At 40.1% G+C, this 18352-nt stretch overlaps 1 protein-coding gene across 5 annotated transcripts in view; it reads right to left on the bottom strand.

The window, feature by feature from the left end:
• The window catches only part of CACNA2D1 (calcium voltage-gated channel auxiliary subunit alpha2delta 1), a 369792-nt gene that overhangs the window by 146096 nt on the left and 205344 nt on the right, over positions 1-18352 (bottom strand). For all 5 annotated transcript variants that reach the window (XM_081927647.1, XM_081927649.1, XM_081927651.1 and 2 more), the window contains exon 6: positions 12830-12959. In XM_081927647.1, coding sequence (XP_081783773.1) covers positions 12830-12959 — 130 coding nt within the window. The remainder of the gene's footprint in view (positions 1-12829; positions 12960-18352) is intronic.

The following is an 18352-nucleotide window of genomic DNA, read 5'->3' as shown; positions in this document are numbered from 1 at the left end:
CTAGGCTTCAAAGTCTTCTACTCACAACTTTGTGCAAGGGATCAAAAGTTATTCACGAGGCCATTGATGTTGTTGGACTGATTGTTGCTGTCATTTGCTGCTAGGGAGACCATATTAATAACTAATGATCTTTGATCTCCGTTAATATTATAGTTGGTCTGCCAATACAGGACCAAGACTTCGAATTATGACTTGTGAGAAGACAGAATAAGTGGTTTTCAACCTATATTTGGGGGGATCCTGGGGTTCCTTTGAAACCTTTCTCAGTTAGAAGATCAGTAAAGGTGGAAAGCAATCCCTGGAAGACAGCTTGCCTCTGCTACTCATCTTCCCCAGCAGTGTTCAGATGCAGAATAATGCTGGTTCTGCTCCGGAGCGTATGCAAGGCACTGGCAAGAGTCGTTGAATCTCTTTACAGTGGTGCCTCGCAAGACAAAATTAATCCGTTCCGTGAGGCTCTTCGTATAGCGGTTTTTTCGTCTTGCGAAGCAAGCCCATTGACTTAGCGGATTAGCGCTATTAGCGGTTTAGCAGCTTTTAGCGATCAGCTGTTAAGCGGCTTATCAGCGGATCAGCTGATAAGCGGCTTAGCGGCTTAGGAAAAGGGGGGGGGAAACCCGCAGGAACTCGCAAGACATTTTCGTCTTGCGAAGCAAGCCCATAGGGAAATTTGTTTTGCGAAGCACCTCCAAAACGGAAAACCCTTTCGTCTAGCGAATTTTCCGTCTTGCGAGGCGTTCGTCTTGCGGGGCACCACTGTATTTATCAGTATGGAACTGAGTGTGTACCCAAAAGCTTGGTAAATAGCACTTTGCAATAGACTTTAGATAAATATTTAAGGGCTTTTAGGCAAATCTGGTGCGAAATGGACTCCTTTGAATGCAGAATATTAACCATTTACTAACAATAATCAAAAGCATGTAGCTAAAGAACAAGCTATGTGAAGATTTATCCAAACGATCCTCTGAAGTTTACACAAGCATTGTTTTATGTGGCCAACTCCCCCACCCTGCAAGAAATCCCTGGTAACCTCCCCAGTCATTGCATTTTAAAGGCGGCTGCATTTTGAGACAATTTTAATGCTTTCATAGAATCATGGAAGAGAGCACAGGGGCCATCGAGTCCAACCCCCTGCCAAGCAGGAAACACCATCAGAGCACTCCTGACATATGGTTGTCAAGCCTCTGCTTAAAGACCTCCAAAGAAGGAGACTCCACCACACTCCTTGGCAGCAGATTCCACTGTCGAACAGCTCTTACTGTCAGGAAGTTCTTCCTAATGTTTAGGTGGAATCTTCTTTCTTGTAGTTTGGATCCATTGCTCCGTGTCCGCTTCTCTGGAGCAGCAGAAAACAACCTTTCTCCCTCCTCTATGTGACATCCTTTTATATATTTGAACATGGCTATCATATCACCCCTTAACCTCTTCTTCTCCAGGCTACATGCCCAGCTCCCTTAGAGCTCCCACCATCATCCATGATGGTGGATTCCCCACCATCATGACATGGGCACTATTTATCCTCCTGAGAGCAATCAGCCTGGGCAAGCGGCTGAAATAAGTTCCAGTGCAAACTATCTTCACAGAGTGCATTTGATCAGAGGCCTGCAGATGATGCCTCCAGAAGACCATGAAACCACCAAAGACTGTGGGACTAAATAGCCTTGTTGTAGTTACTGGAGGCTGCAACACAAACAGCTGTACCTCCCCACTTCAAGCAAATGACCACGTTTGCAGGCCACCGGTTATTTATTTAAAACTGCATAGGGCTTCTTCCCTTTACACATCTATCTATCCTTCACTTCCCTTCACACATCTATCCTTCAGGTGGTGTGTTCATTCTGGCCTCAGTTTGCTGGGGAAGTCCCAAATGGGTCAAGGTGAGCAAGCATATAAATTAGGACAAGAATGTTGTGAAGGGAGGAAATGATTTTGGCAATGCTGCATGATTTTGTCTGTGTGGCATTGCATTCTACCGCTCATGCTCCCTGTTTTCTGATGTTTGGTATGTAGGAACAAACTTTTCAGATAAATAGTTTACATTAATACCCTATAGTAAAACTTCAGCTGAAGCAACTCTAGTTAAAATCACTTAGCCTTGAAATGACTTAACATTAGACTACACAGCCAAAGAGTGGTGCCTCGCAAGACGAAATTAATTCGTTCCACGAATTTTTTCGTCTAGCGAATTTTTCGTCTTGCGAAGCACGAAATCCCATAGGAATGCATTGAAAATCAATTAATGCGTTCCTATGGTCAAAAAAAGTCCAAACAAAGCCAAATTTGGTACAACAAGAGTTTATTAAGTGCTCTTTAAAGTCACACATACTGTAAAGAGCATTTCAAAATTCAAACCCAGAATTTTTAAAAAAACAGCAGAGTGGCCCAATGGTCACAGAAAATCATAAAAATGCAGGGGGAAAAACACAAGCTTCTAGATTCTTGCAAACCCCTCCCCAACTGTTCCCCCAGCCACCCAGCACACAGAAATTCAAATCCAGAATTTTTTTAAAAAAACAGCAGAGTGGTCCAATGGTCACAGAAAATCATAAAAATGCAGGAAAGAAACACAAGCTTCTAGATTCTTGCAAACCCCTCCCCAACTGTTCCCCCAGCCACCCAGCACACAGAAATTCAAATCCAGATTTTTTTAAAAAAAACAGCAGAGTGGCCCAATGGTCACAGAAAATCATAAAAATGCAGGGGGGGAAAAACAAGCTTCCAGATTCTTGCAAACCCCTCCCCAACACCAAGTCCTTGAATTCCAAACACCCCAACCCAAAATCCAACCCCCCCCCAAAAAAAGTTTTACAGTAAAAGCTTAACTTACCAAATGGCTGCAAAAGAAGTTTTGGAAAAGCTTCAAAAATCACCAGTCTTTAAAAACCTCAAAAAAGGCTACTATGTACACTGCGTTCTATGAGTTGCACCTCAAAGTCAAGTTGCAACTGTATTAATGGTGTTAAGAAAAAGGAAACAAACTTGCAAGACGTTTTCGTCTTGCGATGCAAGCCCATAGGGAAATTCGTCTTGCGAAGCAGCTCAAAAAACGGAAAACCCTTTCGTCTAGCGGGTTTTTCGTCTTGCGAGGCATTCGTCTTGCGGGGCACCACTGTAATTTTAAGCGTTGATTGAAGATTCCCACATTTGTATATGCTATGGTGTTTGTTTGTTTTAAAAGAAGACACTTGAACTAGATTAGGCACAGCACCCACTTTCCACTCTGGCACTTTCACAACAAGAGAAGCATTTATAGGGCACAATTTCTAAGGGATTTATGGACACAAATTTCAAGTTAAATGAAATGAACCTTGGACATAATAAACCAACAGCTGATGCTTCTAACACTACTTTGTTTTTAAATAATGAGCTAGTTTCTGCAATGAAATTTCTCGTTTACTTGCTGTCCAAACTATTACGTCCATATTGAAGCTAATAAACTTTTCAGGATGCAATTTTCTCTCAGATGTAAGTTGTCAACAGGAGCTTATTTCATCTTCTTATTACTCTAGCTCACAAAAGTATGCTGCTTTATACCAGTATTGTAGGATTTATATTCTTTACCAGCTAACATAATATACCATACTGTATTAACAGGAATTAACTGAGTATGTTTAGTTGAAATAAAAAAGAAATAAAGAAATAAACTATAAGCAACCATTTGATATCCATGTTATCACATTACTTGCTTAGAAGCCATATAGGCATTAAGCAGTATATAAATGTAATATAATAATTGCAATAATAACCACAAGCTCTCAACTGTCACTATTTTCTGGTACCCGTCCCTGATAAATGAGTTCATCATCATTATAATTTACCCCTCTTTGCCAACTCAAAGCAAGAATAACCCTCCTGGTGCTTAAATTAGCATGGATAAGGCTATTGCAGATTAAACAAATATAGCATTAGAAGGACACACAAAGCTTGCTATAGTATATAATTATGGGGAAGGCAAGCTGGTCTAATAGGTCAGTCTTAGTTGAGAGTAGAATGGGTTATTCCAAGCACTTCCCTGTTTTCAACAGTGGAAAGCTGAAATGTGTGATATAATTGGTATGCTTTGCATCAGATTTTACAGAGTTACTGATGTATATAAGATTTATTTTTAAAAGAAATGGAAGAGAGAGAGCAAAATCTGCTTCTTTCTGGTATGAACACTAACATTCTATAAAATACAGCCAGATGGAAATAAAGTTTCAGAAAATAATAAATTCAGAGAGAAATTGGTTTTTTATTTTAAGTTATTTTAAGCTATTTTTAGTTTTTGTTTTAAAATGTTGTTTTAAGATGTCATGGATAAAGAGAGCTGCAGATACTAATGGAGACCACCTACATTCAAGTATTGGGCAGAAGTTGAAGAATCCAGGTGTTCAGCTGTCACTGAGCATCAAATGTCAGGCCTCAAAGCAGAGGAAAGGATGACATATCTGCTTCCTTGAAAATATTGCTGGCTCCTAAAAAAAATTTGGCCTGGCATTCTTGAACCACCTCTTTAGAAACAAAAGGCATACAGCAGAATAACTAGAAAATAAATTGCCTTCGTACATTATCCACTTTCTGCCACCGTACCCAGGTCCTGCTGAGGTCTATGCAACTTCTTGTCCATTTGCTTCTGTCAGGCCTGTTTCGGAGGCTATTCTAATTTGGTATTTCATTATCTTCTTTCTTTCAAACTCTGGATGGTCTGTCACTTTTTATACCCATCACAGGGAGCTGGCCAAGCACATCTACCACCAGCTGAGAGAAACAAGGTCTCTATATCATGTTTTCCTTTTCATTACACTTGCCTTTTCATGAGTTCTGCACGTGAGTGGGGGTTTTCTGTATGCTTCTTTTACTATTAACGGAACATTATACCAGGGTTTACTTTATTTCAATGATTTATATACCACTTAATTGCAATAGTCTCTAAGCTGTGAACAAGTCTGCTAACCAGCAATCTGCATTATTTTGCACCAGTTGCAACTGTGGGACCAGGCCTCAGGGTAGCCCTTCAGGGAGCACACTAAAATAATCAAGTTTTGAGGTTACCAATGCAAAAATCACCATGGCTAGATTATCCCTGTTCTATGATGCACACAACCACAATGTCCTAGTAAGAGTGAGTTGCAGACATACGGGAAAAGTCACATGATGCCAGTCCACTGGGGAGACTAAGGAGTTCCCTAGATGGGAGACAACCTGTGAGTCATATTTGGAGACTGCCCTGATGTTCTTGGAAGAAGAAAAGGTGGGAATGATTCTATATCATAATGCAGTGCTATTCCCAGGGGCATTCTTGGGGGGAGAGACAGCTATGTCACTGACCCTCTCTCCACAAAAATAGTCCTCTTTTATTGCCAAAATAAAATATTCAGCACATCACTAATTTCCAGCTGGGAGGGAGAAGGGGAGGCAGAGGGGCAGAGAGATGGCCCCAAAAGGATACTGAATATACTTAACATGCACAAGTGGATCTGTCCCTTTAATTCTGATCACATTTTTGGTCTGTGATCAGTTATTGTCTGTTGTTCAACTGTCAGTAGGATGCCTCAAGGGATTAACTATTAGACCATATCCTTTAAATGTGAAGGAGGGGAATGTGTCATATCAGGGATACAGGCAGTTTTTTTTTTCTGGCTTTAAAGCAAGGGTGACAAATGTAGATTGCTCACAAGTGACAGTTCCCCATAGGGCTCCCTGCTAGATTGCAGAGCAGCTACTCATGGGAAATTAGGCACTAATTACTCTTAGTGCAGGCAGCCATGTTGTAATAATAAAAAAAGAGGCATTCATAATGTTCTGAGTGATTTTCACTCACCCCCAGCTCAATCTAATTTGCCAGCATCAATGCTCAGGTCAGTTAAAATCTGCTGCAGATGTGAGAGAATAATACAAGGGTCCAAACATTTCAGGTTTACTTCTTAATGACATCAAATAATATTACTTAACTTAAGATTATGTTTGCTTAAACCAGTTTCACTAATTTTGAACCAGTTTAAACAATAGGATAGTTCAGCTGTAACACTAAACTGAAGTTTAAGGATTAGAAAGACGAGCCACAGCAGGTCTCACAATCTCCCTCTCCCTTGCCATCTCCAGCATGGCTGTGAGAAGATTGGTAAAAATCACTTCTGTCTTAGGTTAACAAGAGCAAACTGAAGTTACTCTTAATTGTGGACTTGCCAAAACAGGGCAACACATAAACTTCAGTTTAAGCTTTGGGCTTCACATCTGTCCAGCATCATCTTCAGAGGCTGGCACCACGGCCACATTTAAATACTTTTGTCAGAGCTGGTTAAGATGCAGGTCAGCACACAAGACACAGAGTTTGGCAGTGTAGTTAATTCTCTTTTCAAGAAAAGAGCATACAGTTCAGTAATGCCTCCCAACAGAACTTGGTCCTATAGAGCAGTTGCCAGGACTAGTAGTCCTCACCTTCTACTTCTTTTAGATCTCCTTCTCTGCCAGATGTTTCTCAAGCAACCTCAAACTATGTTTGGGCACCTGTAGTCTCTGTTCCGCCCTTCGCATTGCCCTGCATGTCCTTGGAGTCAAGTGGGGAGGCGAGTTTGTTGCAGTAAGAGGGGCAGACTCCTGGGATTCTTCTGCAGCTCTATCCCCATCCTCTGTTTCATCCTCTGAGTCTGAGCTGCCCTCTGTCACAGGCTCTCCTCTCTCACTAAAGCCTGTTGCTTCTTCAGCATCCAACCATTCCTCCCCCACCCCTTCTCCCTCGGACCTCTCCTCAGTGTCCCACCACCAATCCCCAGGCTCTGAGCCTTCCTCCTTTGGGGCTTCCCCTGGGGTTCCCCAGCTGGTACCTCCCTCCACTCCTCATCATCTAGCCAGTCCCTGGATAATTGATTAAAATTATTAAAACATGTCTTGTTCCTCCAACCTCTGTTCTTCCCAGTACTATACAATGCATAATAATATCAGCTACAAGTTCATTTTCAGTGGTGTTACAGGTGTGGTAAAACTCATTCCAGCCATTTTGAATAAATGTTACAATTGATCAATTTCGGTTTTTCATTATTCCAAATGTAAATTCAGTTCCCCACGTTTCCCACAGTTTGTTGGTTTATTTCAGTGTCCTCATGAAAACTCTGCAGCATTTTAGTGTGAATTTCCCTTAATATGAACATGCACTTTTGCATAATAAACACATTTTTGCAAAGCAATTTGCCCAATAACATGCACTGGGGGCACTGAGGTACAGGGGGAGAGGAGAAAATGGGGAATACTGTGGCCGCAGGGACAAGACAGCTTAATTCGATACAACTCAACACAACAAAATTCCAAAAAGTGCTCATTCCCAAATAATAATAAAAAGGATGACTCCTACCCACAGCTCACTAAAAGATGAACACCACAGTCCAGAATTCATAACACTGTATGACCCAAGATAGCAACCAAAATCCTGGACAAACAGGAAACTCTAAGTCTGGAGCCTAAAAGCTGAACATGGCGGCAACAGGACTGCTTTCCTGGGGAGAACACTCCACAAATATGATATTAGAAGAGGGTAACCAAAATCAAAGTCTTCCCTTTAAACCAATGATTAATTTTAATAATTTACATTGCATATGTAATGTGTGATACTTATTATCATTAGAAACAATGGTTAATTATTTATGCAATGTCTTAATTTTTCTAGGTGTTGTACAAAAATTAAGAAAACAACACAGTCCCTGCCCAAATGATTATAGTATAATGAAACAGACAGAAAAACAGACAAGAATGAAAGCAAAAAATATTAGGATATAACCAGACTAGAAAGGTCTGCATCATGGCTTATTTTCCTTTGCAAACATATTTGGTATTTAAGCATGGTGAAGCAGCCAGTTCATTTTGAAGGCCACTTTTTCAATTGCTTGGTCATTAACTCACAGTAATTATATGGAAGCCCCTCGGGATACTCCTATTTGATGTATAATTTTTTTATAATTACAGGATTCCGGTTTTACAGACATTATAATATGCCTCTAAATTAAAACACTCTGACATGAGAGGCATTTCAAGGTGAGGAGACAAGAGTCTCCTTGTTGGTTTTAGCTGCAATAAGCAAACACAAGGACATTAACGTTCATCCTTCATTAGATGGGTTGGTGCAGAATCTGGACTTCCTGAACACAGAATTTTAAGCTTCTGTAGCATAGAGTTCCCAAACACAGGCTTGATTTTTAGTCCAGTTCAAATAACTAATACAACAGGCATTGGAGATTAACAACGAAGGAAGTAGCAGCAGCAAAATTTATTGGTTTTATATGGGAAAACCTCTGAAGTAAAGTGAACGGTAGGAGGTTTAAGTACACAGAGGTATCTATGTAAGAAGCCGTTTTTTGTATGAACAAAAACCCAGGTCCATAACTTTTTATATCCTCCATGAGCAGAACTAAATAGTTTCACAAAAAAGAACAAAAAATGATGCATGCAGTTTTATTACTCCTTTAAAATATTTATAAAAAGCTAGGAAACTTTAATATCCTCTTGACACTTGATATAGTTCTAGACCAATATAGCACTGAATTCATTCACAAACATCTTTCTTTAATAGAAGAGATTCTTCTTGAAGTAAATCTTTCTTATTGCATTCACGGGAATAGTTCTTGAAAATGTACCAAATGTGCTTTTTGACCAGGCTTTTGATGTACTATTGTGAACAAGGTTCCCTTTGACTTAATTACTAGGTTCAAACCTAAAGCTCTAATGGGCAATGTTTTTCTTTTTTTCTTGCTCTTTCAAGGCAGCAGGGACCAAACCCATAGAATGAAGTGTTAACTATGCTTTAGAACCAACCAGTCAACCCTCCTCTGCTAGATTTAATAATAAGCCAAAAGGGACATGGGTCAAGATCACCTGTGGTTGGGCATATAGCCGCCACCACCACCTTGTCCACATCAGCTGACTGCATAAATTGGAAGCATCCCCACACCACACAGCTGACCCTGGGATTGGGTCCTTCATCTGGAATGTCAAAAGCTGCCGTGTAGAACTGGGCTCACCTACATTGGCAGTAGATCTGCCCAGTCTCAACCAGAGGCTTCTTCCTGACCACAATATTTTAAATCCAGTAAGTGGTGACAGAGCTTGGAATCTCACACATGGAAAGCATGTTCCATGCCTCAGCTATGGTGATGTCCTTGTCCAAATTGTGTCTGGGAGGGTAATGTCATCCAGGCTTGTGGTAAATGAGTGTGGTATGGGAATGCGCTTATTTTTCATATAATAACGTTATATGCCCATTACATAAAAAGTATACCCCAATCATAGAAAGGCAATACTACATTTTAAAATCAGATTTTGCCGGTGAGTCATGTTTCAAAGGGGCACCAGCAAAAATGCATAAATTAGCCCTCCAGAATACAGGATTTCTCATAACAGTTTAGCTGAAATGAGAACTATCTGAAATAAGATGCTGTTTCCACCATACTCCTTCAATTACAGTGCACTTTTACATTATTAAAGTCAGAATCCCAGAGTAATCCTCCAAATCCGTGTCATTTTGACATGCTGCACAAGAAACCACAAGCTGCAGACAACTTTTCCTCTGCTCAATCCTGTCGACATTTCCATCTCCACTCATTTGTCACTTACAGGTGCAGACACAAAGCAACGGACGTGAATTTTAAATAAATTCAGGTCAAACTAGGGTCTCTGATTCAGTGATATGATTTCAGTGGAGCTGGAAGATTGCAGAATTAAAATGAGCAGTGCTAAATTTCAGGGGTGGGATGGAGCGAGGTTCCTTGTTTTCCTACTTCTGACATCATTTTTATGTGAAGCAGAGCATCATGTTTATTCCTTATGTTTTTTATTTGCATAATTGTTAGCTTGCATCCGCAACAGTCATTTTGGGTAACTAGGGCAGCTGTGCCACTTGCCCCATTCACACATATCTAAATGGGTAGAGTAATTATTTAGTGGGTCAGTAGGCCTTTTAAAAATGTTGGTTTGCTTTTTGGAGAAGAAGAATGCCAGTAAATAGATATATAACACCTAACATAAACAAGCAAAAATATAGAAAAATGGCAGAGCAAGAGGAGTTGTCCATCTGTATAACAATGGGGTTGGAATTTCTACAAAAATATATTGTTGTGCATTTTAATACAGTACTATATACATAACCACACCCCTCTTCGGAAAGATTTTCATTGTGTGCTGCTTCTATGTTATTGTAATCTGCACAGTTCTATTCCATAACATTATGTCTTATCCTCTTAATATGCGTGTTTCAAAGTATTTTCAGTACTTCACAAGTACGATTTTGGCTCTATCATGCAGAACATTATTTGTCTTCCTTTGGACACCAATGCATTGAGGATTTTCTAAAGGTCTTTCTTCCGGGGTGACAGCAGCAGCTTTCTTAACATTTTCTTCCAATAGTTTTTAACTTTCTCACAGGTCCAACAGCAATGGACAAAATCGCCTTCTTTGATTCCCCCACAATTCCAACATAAATATTTTAAGCATTTTTTTATATTTTCATGCAATAAAGACATCATTCTATCTTAAAAAAAAAAAGTGCTCCATTTCCCCCTGGAGATATTTCATTGTAAATTTAATGCCCACTTTTCCACATTTGAAAACTGCTAATATGATGAGCTTTTAATAACTGCTAACGTACTCAAGCAGCTTCGTCCTGCAGGCCACATGACCCAGAAGCTGTACGCCAGCTCCCTCGGCCAATAAAGTGAGATTAGCGCCACAACCCCAGAGTCGGCCCGACTGGACCTAATGGTCAGGGGTCCCTCTACCTTTACCTTAACGTACTCATTCCTTGGCTCAGTTCAATTTTGCCAGCTATTTAAATTGGCGGCAACTGATAATGCTTGTTTTAATTTACTGTATTAGTCTGAACTTTTTATTATTATTTAAAAGTTTACTTTTGTTCCTTATTCATCTTGTTAGCCATCATGGGAACATAAATCTTATGTTGGAGGTGTGGGATTTAAATTATCTAAGTAAATAAATAAATAAGCTGACCTGTTTTTATTTACCGTATATGCATCAGCAATGCTTTCTTCAGGTTATTAATTAAGATACATTCAAATTGTATAATCTTATTGGATCATTCCTAATTAAAAAAGTCTAATTTGTAAGTAGTGGTGGATTTATTTCTCCAATGTGCTGCTGAGCATGATGAAAGCCTATTTATTGTGGCTCTTTTATCACCCAATCTTTATATAGTGTTAGACCACAGGACTCATTGATTAAAATATCGTATCTGCCCTTCTTTATTTAACTCAGATCAGAATGAACTGAAGCTACAGTTGACTAGGCTGCAAAGAAAGTTTTCCTAAATTTATCCCAAAATTTCCATGTTCCATCCCTATAAGTAGGGATGGGCACATTTGTCCAACTGCATTCTGTCCCTTTTCCCACATGGGGTTGGATTACCATTCATCCTCTTCCCTGGTGGATTTTTTAGGATGATTCAAGAAAATAAAATAAAAAAGCAAAGAAAAACATAAATTAAATATATACTTTTAAGAATTATGAAGGTACAACAGCACTACTTATGAGGTGGCCCAGGGAATGCTGCTACTCTCTTTTATTTTGTTCACTAACAGTGTAAACATGACAAAAAAAATTCCTTCCAGTAGCACCTTAAAGACCAACTAAGTTAGTTCTTGGTATGAGCTTTCGTGTGCATGCACACTTCTTCAGATACACTGAAACAGAAGTTTCCAGACCCTTCTATATAACTTCTGTTTCAGTGTATCTGAAGAAGTGTGCATGCACACGAAAGCTCATACCAAGAACTAACTTAGTTGGTCTTTAAGGTGCTACTGGAAGGATTTTTTTTTGTTTTGACTATGGCAGACCAACACGGCTACCTATCTGTAAGTGTAAACATGCTTTTAAAATGCTGCAGGAAGAGGCCATATGTTGTTTCGTACAGTGGTGCAAGCTTTACCTTGGACCACCTAGTTAGCAGAAGCTTGGAAAGAATCTTTTTCCCAACGTGGGGCTTGAACTCACAGCTCTGAGATTAAGAGTTTTATGCTCTACCAAATGGAAATTTAAATCTGGAATGGCCACTACCCCTTCTAATTTTGCCCTCTTCATTACAGCAAAGCTAAATCTCACCTTCTTCCACTCCCACAATGGGGAATGTAGGCTTGTGCGTCGTGCAAAGCTTCCTGGAACACATGACCAGCACTCCATATGACACCTGCCTATGTCCACATAATGTCCAATCTGCCAGAAGCCTAAAATAAAGGAAGTGTGGATCGTGCCCATGTGTTTCAGTTCATGCATGGAAACCTCACTGAAACTGTAGCACAATGGGTGAACATAAAGCAGGTCTGCAAGGTGGGAAAGGTAGGTGTCTGAATCCAGGAAAGCACACTCCTGCTCTTCAGAGAGGTGTAGATTCCATGTACCTTCAGATACACAGGGCAGCTTCTTTCACATACTTTAGAAGAAGCATTTTAACATTAGACCAGCAATTCTTCTGTGCCACAGGGCCATTATTTCCACTGCTGCCATTTTGTGAAAAATACTCTTTCAAACTCTCCAGGAATAAACATTGCATACCAGCTCTACCTGCAATCTACATCTACCTCTCTACCTCTATCTACATCTGCTTCCTACCCCATAGTCACTACTGCTGCTCTTGCACAGTGTGTGGATGTTGAATCCCTGAGGAGGACCACTGCTAATCAAATTAAAAGCCACATCACACTGGCTTCATCCCTGACACGTGAGATGGAGTTAGCTCATGAGGCGAGGGGAGAGGAGAGCCCAAATAAAGACTCATAAACAAGTCATAAACAAATTAGGGCTATATACCCTTCATGAACGAGGAGCACAGAACTTTGGAAATTGATGCACTACTTACAGCCTTCATAGATATCCGTAGGTATGTGGACTGCTGCATTCTGGTAGGATGTTTGCCGTCCAAAGATGGGGTCTTCCTCAAACACCGGTTTGATTCTCTGACTACCAGTTTCACTCTCGTTTCTTCCAGACTTTTCCAGAAAAAAAGGAGGGAAATATTAAAGCATACGGCAAACATTATTCACACAAATACGTGGAGGGGTCCAAGGGCGAGCCTCCACAAGCATCTCATTAGCATCACTTAGGAGCATAGACTCGTGGAACTGTAGGGTTGGAAGGGACTATGAGGCTCAGCTACTCTAACCCCGCTCAATGTGTCACTTCGGTGAGGGATACAATTTTTGAATGTTTTCCTGCATAAAAAGATCCTTGCAAGTTGAAAGGTAGCCACCTATACTAGATTTCTATGAGCATGCCCTTTTTAAATTTAAGCGTTCAAAATGTGATCCACCAGCTGAACCTGCAAAGTGGTATAGTCTATTCCAGCACTGAGAGAGCAGAGAGGCAGCCATTTTATCAGGTTGCCTCAGTGGGAGAGACAGGAAACAGGGCTCATTGGATCTGCTTTGCTGGCGGTCCAGCTCCATCAGGAACATCCTGCCTCTGAGCTATGCCGGTTGGTCAATAATAGGGACAACTGTCTAGAAATTTGTGCCTGAGTTTTGAGTTTTACTTTCCTCTTCCCTCCTAGTCCCTCTTTCCTTGTGTGTTGTGTATTTGTTTATTTATTTATCTGAATGTAAGCCTGTGGGTAGGGAGCGCCTTGTTTTGATTTCATGTAAGTAACATCCCATGAGCCTTTTTCGGAGGCCAAAGAGTGGGGCACATAAATAAATAAATTATGCAACCCTACGCCAAACCAGCTGACTTCATTCTGTTGCATGCGTAGAACTGTGCATATTTGTTCTGCACATATACTACAGAAAGAAACCAACAAGGCTGAAGAACAACCCATCACTGTTCTCTGCTCACAATGCTGCTACAAATTGAGAACTGGCAGGATGGGGAGAAGTGATGCAGACTGAATGAGTGAGACTGCCTGTGTGGAAGAGCATTAAAGAATTGTATCTCCCCCCACACACACACCTGAAAAAGGTGTCTGAGAAGTGGTACAGGCTTTCTACAATCTCAGGACTCCACCACCTTAGTCACCGAACTGTGTTCAGGATAGATGATGCCATACCCTCCAACATTTCTCTGATGAACATACGGACCTCCCATTCCATAGTGATAATTTTACTATTTATACCCCACACATCTTACTGAGTTGCCCCAGCCACTCTAGGCAGCTTCCAACATATATAAAAGCATAATTCCCTACACAAGATTGCCTTCAGATGGCTTGGGGGCCGGATAACTCCATACCCTCCAACATTTCTCCAATGAAAATAGGGACATCCTAAGGAAAAGTGGGACATTCTGAGATTAAATAAAAAAACTTGGACGGCTCAGTCAGGGACGTCCCTGGAAAATAGAGACACTTTGAGGGTCTGTGATGCCTTCTTTTCAGACATTAAAATAAATGTGTAGGTTGAGGCAAAGCCTTCTGCTGCTGCAATGGTGCATCCTATAGGATATTGAAAGTGCAGTCAAACCAACAATTCATGTTTTGCTAGAAAGGCACATGAGATGGGCTGAAGCTCACAGAGTTTTCCTGCAAGTTTGCCGGAGAGGATTTTGTGAGAGACACTCCCACTGTTGAAGTGAGATGATGTGTCACACATGTATCCCTTTGATAAATATCCTTGCACACTCATTTGTTTCCCCAAAATAAATACCAACAGTAACACTACCTAAGCTCCCATTAAACTATGCAAAGAGCAATACTTAAAACTACCAACTTATAGTTCCCTTTGTGTAGCATCCAGAAGGAAAACAGCCATTTACCAACCGTAACATGCCCTTCTTTGTCTTTTATAAAATAGCAGCTAAGGAACATTTTTAGCATGTGGCCTGTCATATGTGGTTGCTTAATCTTGACCACATTTTAGAGCAGATATGGGGAACTTATGATCCATTTAGATATTTGTTAGACTCTGATGCCCATCAGCCCCAGCCACATGATGGGATTTGTAGTCCAAAAACAGCTGGAGGGCCACAGGACCCCCACCCCTGCTTTAGGGCCATTTCACACATTGAATGTATATACTTAATACTATGTTAAACAACCCACTGTCATAATAAATCCACATCTCCATTGTATCCACCCCTGTTCTTTCATCAGACACACAAAACAATTCATGGGACCTTTCTTTCTGTGGCTGGGCTTTACCTTCCTACCCAGATCGCACTGTCTGAAATGTGCGGCATGTAAACAAATTTGATATTCTGATAGGATGCAGAATATCAGAAAGATTTTCATTGGCATGCAAACCTGGGTTGTGCTTTTGACAAATGTTTCAGACAGCTGACATCTCCAATATCATTTTAGCGTATGCTTCTAGAGTGGCACAATGCTACCCAACTGCGCATGAGAGTGGGTTTTGTCACTGTCAACTATGGTGAAGGAAAGCACTATACACTGACATATCCTCCAACATTTATCGTATGAAATAGGGACATCCTAAGGAAAAGAGGGACATTCCAGGATCAAATCAGAATGGCTTCTGTAAATCCGGGACTGTCCCTGGAAAATAGGGACACTTGGAAGGTCTGAACTAATGATACTTCAGCACATCAGCAACTGCACACACACACACACACACACACACACACACACACACACACACACTGCTCTGGAACACAGGCAGTGAAAAGTATTTCCCGGTACTTCTTCAGTTCCTATAGTTTTCCTGTTGCTTTCCTTCACCTGTAAATAAGGTATATTTAAGTGTATTAAAACTATAGCTGGGATATGGTATATATAAATAAGGTATATTTAAGTGTATTAAAACTATAGCTAGGATATGGTATATATTTGTGAGATATATTGGAGTTTGCTGCATCCACTTCTCAAACAAATTATTTTGTGCAACAATAAAACCAATAAAAATGGTAACAGAAAACAATAAGCACAACTCAACTGTATGAAGTACACACTGGTGTGATGTTGTTTGATAAAGTAATTTCTCATCCAATAAATGAAATAAGCCTCTACCTTTACCATGTGATTAATAAAAATCACTAAAATCACACAGTAAAGATATTGCTCAAATGGTGTAATAATTATTTTGACTTCAGGAAACCTCATGAGAATGCTTACAATAATATACCCGTCACACAATAATGGCTCTAAAATTATTATTCTTACCAAAAACCTAAACTGTATTTGCTACATTTTCCATATCTCCACAAACCTTTTCATTTTTTTAAAAAGCAACACACCCAAAACAATGAAGCTCATATATTGTAAATGAAAGTAATCCAAGGCAGCTCTGAATACAATTAAAACCTATCTCCAACCAATTTCTCTCCTGAGGTAGGAGCTGAAATGCAATCAATAATGGCATAGGAAAATCCCACAGGAGACAGGGCCCGAAGATTAATTTTCCATCTATTCAAACTTGGCCTTCGCTTATTGAATTACATTGTTAGCTACCACTGACAGTCAGCAAAATCTCTCTCTCTTTTCTGAAATAAATCTCCTGACCAATTTGTCCCTGCCTTGGGTAGCAGATAGCATCCATTTCTTTTCAGTTCGCATTTTGGGGCATTATCTTAAAGAACTATGACCCTCCGTTCAGTTAACCAGAAGGATGTCAGTGCACATCTTAAAGGCTAACCTACAGGAAGAGTTCTGATTTTGTAAGCAAATGGGCAGGCTAACTCCTCACCAGGGGCCAAATAGTCTGCGCTGGAGGCAAGGGCTGTGCCAAAATTGAACAGATGAGCCTGGGCTAAAGAGCTCTATGTAAGCATGAAGCCCTGGTTTTCCTTCTTTCTTTGAAACCATCTGCACTGAAAATACAGGGAGGCATTTGTACAATCTGATTTAAATAAACCTTTAAAAACAGTTATTTAAAATTTAAAAAATGTATAACAAACGTTAGAGGACAAAGCCAAATAACCCCTCCCCCTCCCTTTCTCATTCTTATTGCAAGATGATAGAGATAGATGATAGATGATAGATAGATATGAGAGAGAGAGAGAGAGAGAGATATGATAGATTAGATAGATGATAGATAGATAGATAGATAGATAGATGATAGATGATAGATAGATATAGATAGATAGATAGATAGATATAGATAGATAGATAGATAGATAGATAGATAGATAGATAGATAGATGATAGATAGATGATAGATAGATAGATAGATAGATAGATAGATAGATAGATAGATGATAGATAGATAGATAGATGATAGATAGATAGATAGATAGATAGATAGATAGATGATAGATAGATGATAGATAGATAGATAGATAGATAGATAGATAGATAGATAGATGATAGATAGATAGATGATAGATGATGATGATAGATAGATAGATAGATAGATAGATGATAGATACCCCCCCCAAAATTAATTAATGGAAGGATTTTGATTGGAGGTCAGTGGAAAAGTACAGGCTAAGATTCCTTTCTAAGCCAGGGCCTCACCTGGAATAGAGGTAGTAACATGACAAAAGGGGTCAGGGGCCCATCTGAGAGCCTGGGTTAGAAGTGACAGGAATAGAGCAAGGTGTGCTGGGAAGAAGAAGGGGAAAGAAAAAACTGGGGTCCATCTTGGGCAGGCTGCCTGTAGGACTGCAGGGCTGCACTGCTGTGGGAGACAAGCCCCTCTCTTGAAGAGATCGAGCTTTAAGATCTGGACTCCCTCCTTGCAGACTGAAGGTGTAAATAGGTGAATAAGTCATATTTCTTAAAGCTACAACAGTCTCTGCTGTGTCTCAATTCTCCAAAGGAGCACAGATCTTGGGTGAATGCCTAGAACCCCCTGGAATCTTGCAGAGTGGGGATGGCACCCAACTTTTGTAACAATACACATCTCCTGACAGTAGTATTTCTATACACATAAATCATTACAGAGGCATTAAGAAATATATTTGGATTAATTTGTTAAAGGGATATGCGAAGCCACTTCATTAGTCTTGGACTAACAACTCGCATTCGTACCAAGTTGTTGCTCTGTGGAGTACTTTTATTCAGCCAGCTCACTGCACCTTATTTTGTGATTCACCATTACATCCCCCTCAACTAGGTTTTCTATCCCCCCTCCCACTATTTCATGGCCAGTAGGCTATTTGGGAGGTTCCCCCACTTTGGGTATTTTGTTCCTGCAAACCTGCAAACCTCCTTCTAGTAAGTGGATGGTGCTGTTCTAACTCTTTAAGGTTTCACACTCAGCCCTAAATTACAGAAGCAGAGGAAATGATAAGAAGCTGAGATTTTAACTGATCTCACTGTGCTTTTAATTATCTTATGGAGTGGAGTCCAAACTACTTAGACAACAGGGCAAATTCATCACACGTGTAAATACTATCAAAGATCACTTATCAGAATTCCACTCATTCTGGAACAAGATACAGATTTAAAATAACCCTGTTTCTTTTGAATTTACACTAGAGGTAAACTTTCACA

The sequence above is a fragment of the Podarcis melisellensis genome (assembly GCF_964234715.1).
Source record: "Podarcis melisellensis genome assembly, chromosome: 10".
Classification (NCBI taxonomy): Eukaryota; Metazoa; Chordata; class Lepidosauria; order Squamata; family Lacertidae; genus Podarcis; species Podarcis melisellensis.
The sequence above is the reverse complement of the archived record's forward strand: the minus strand, read 5'-3'. Positions and strand labels throughout refer to the sequence as shown.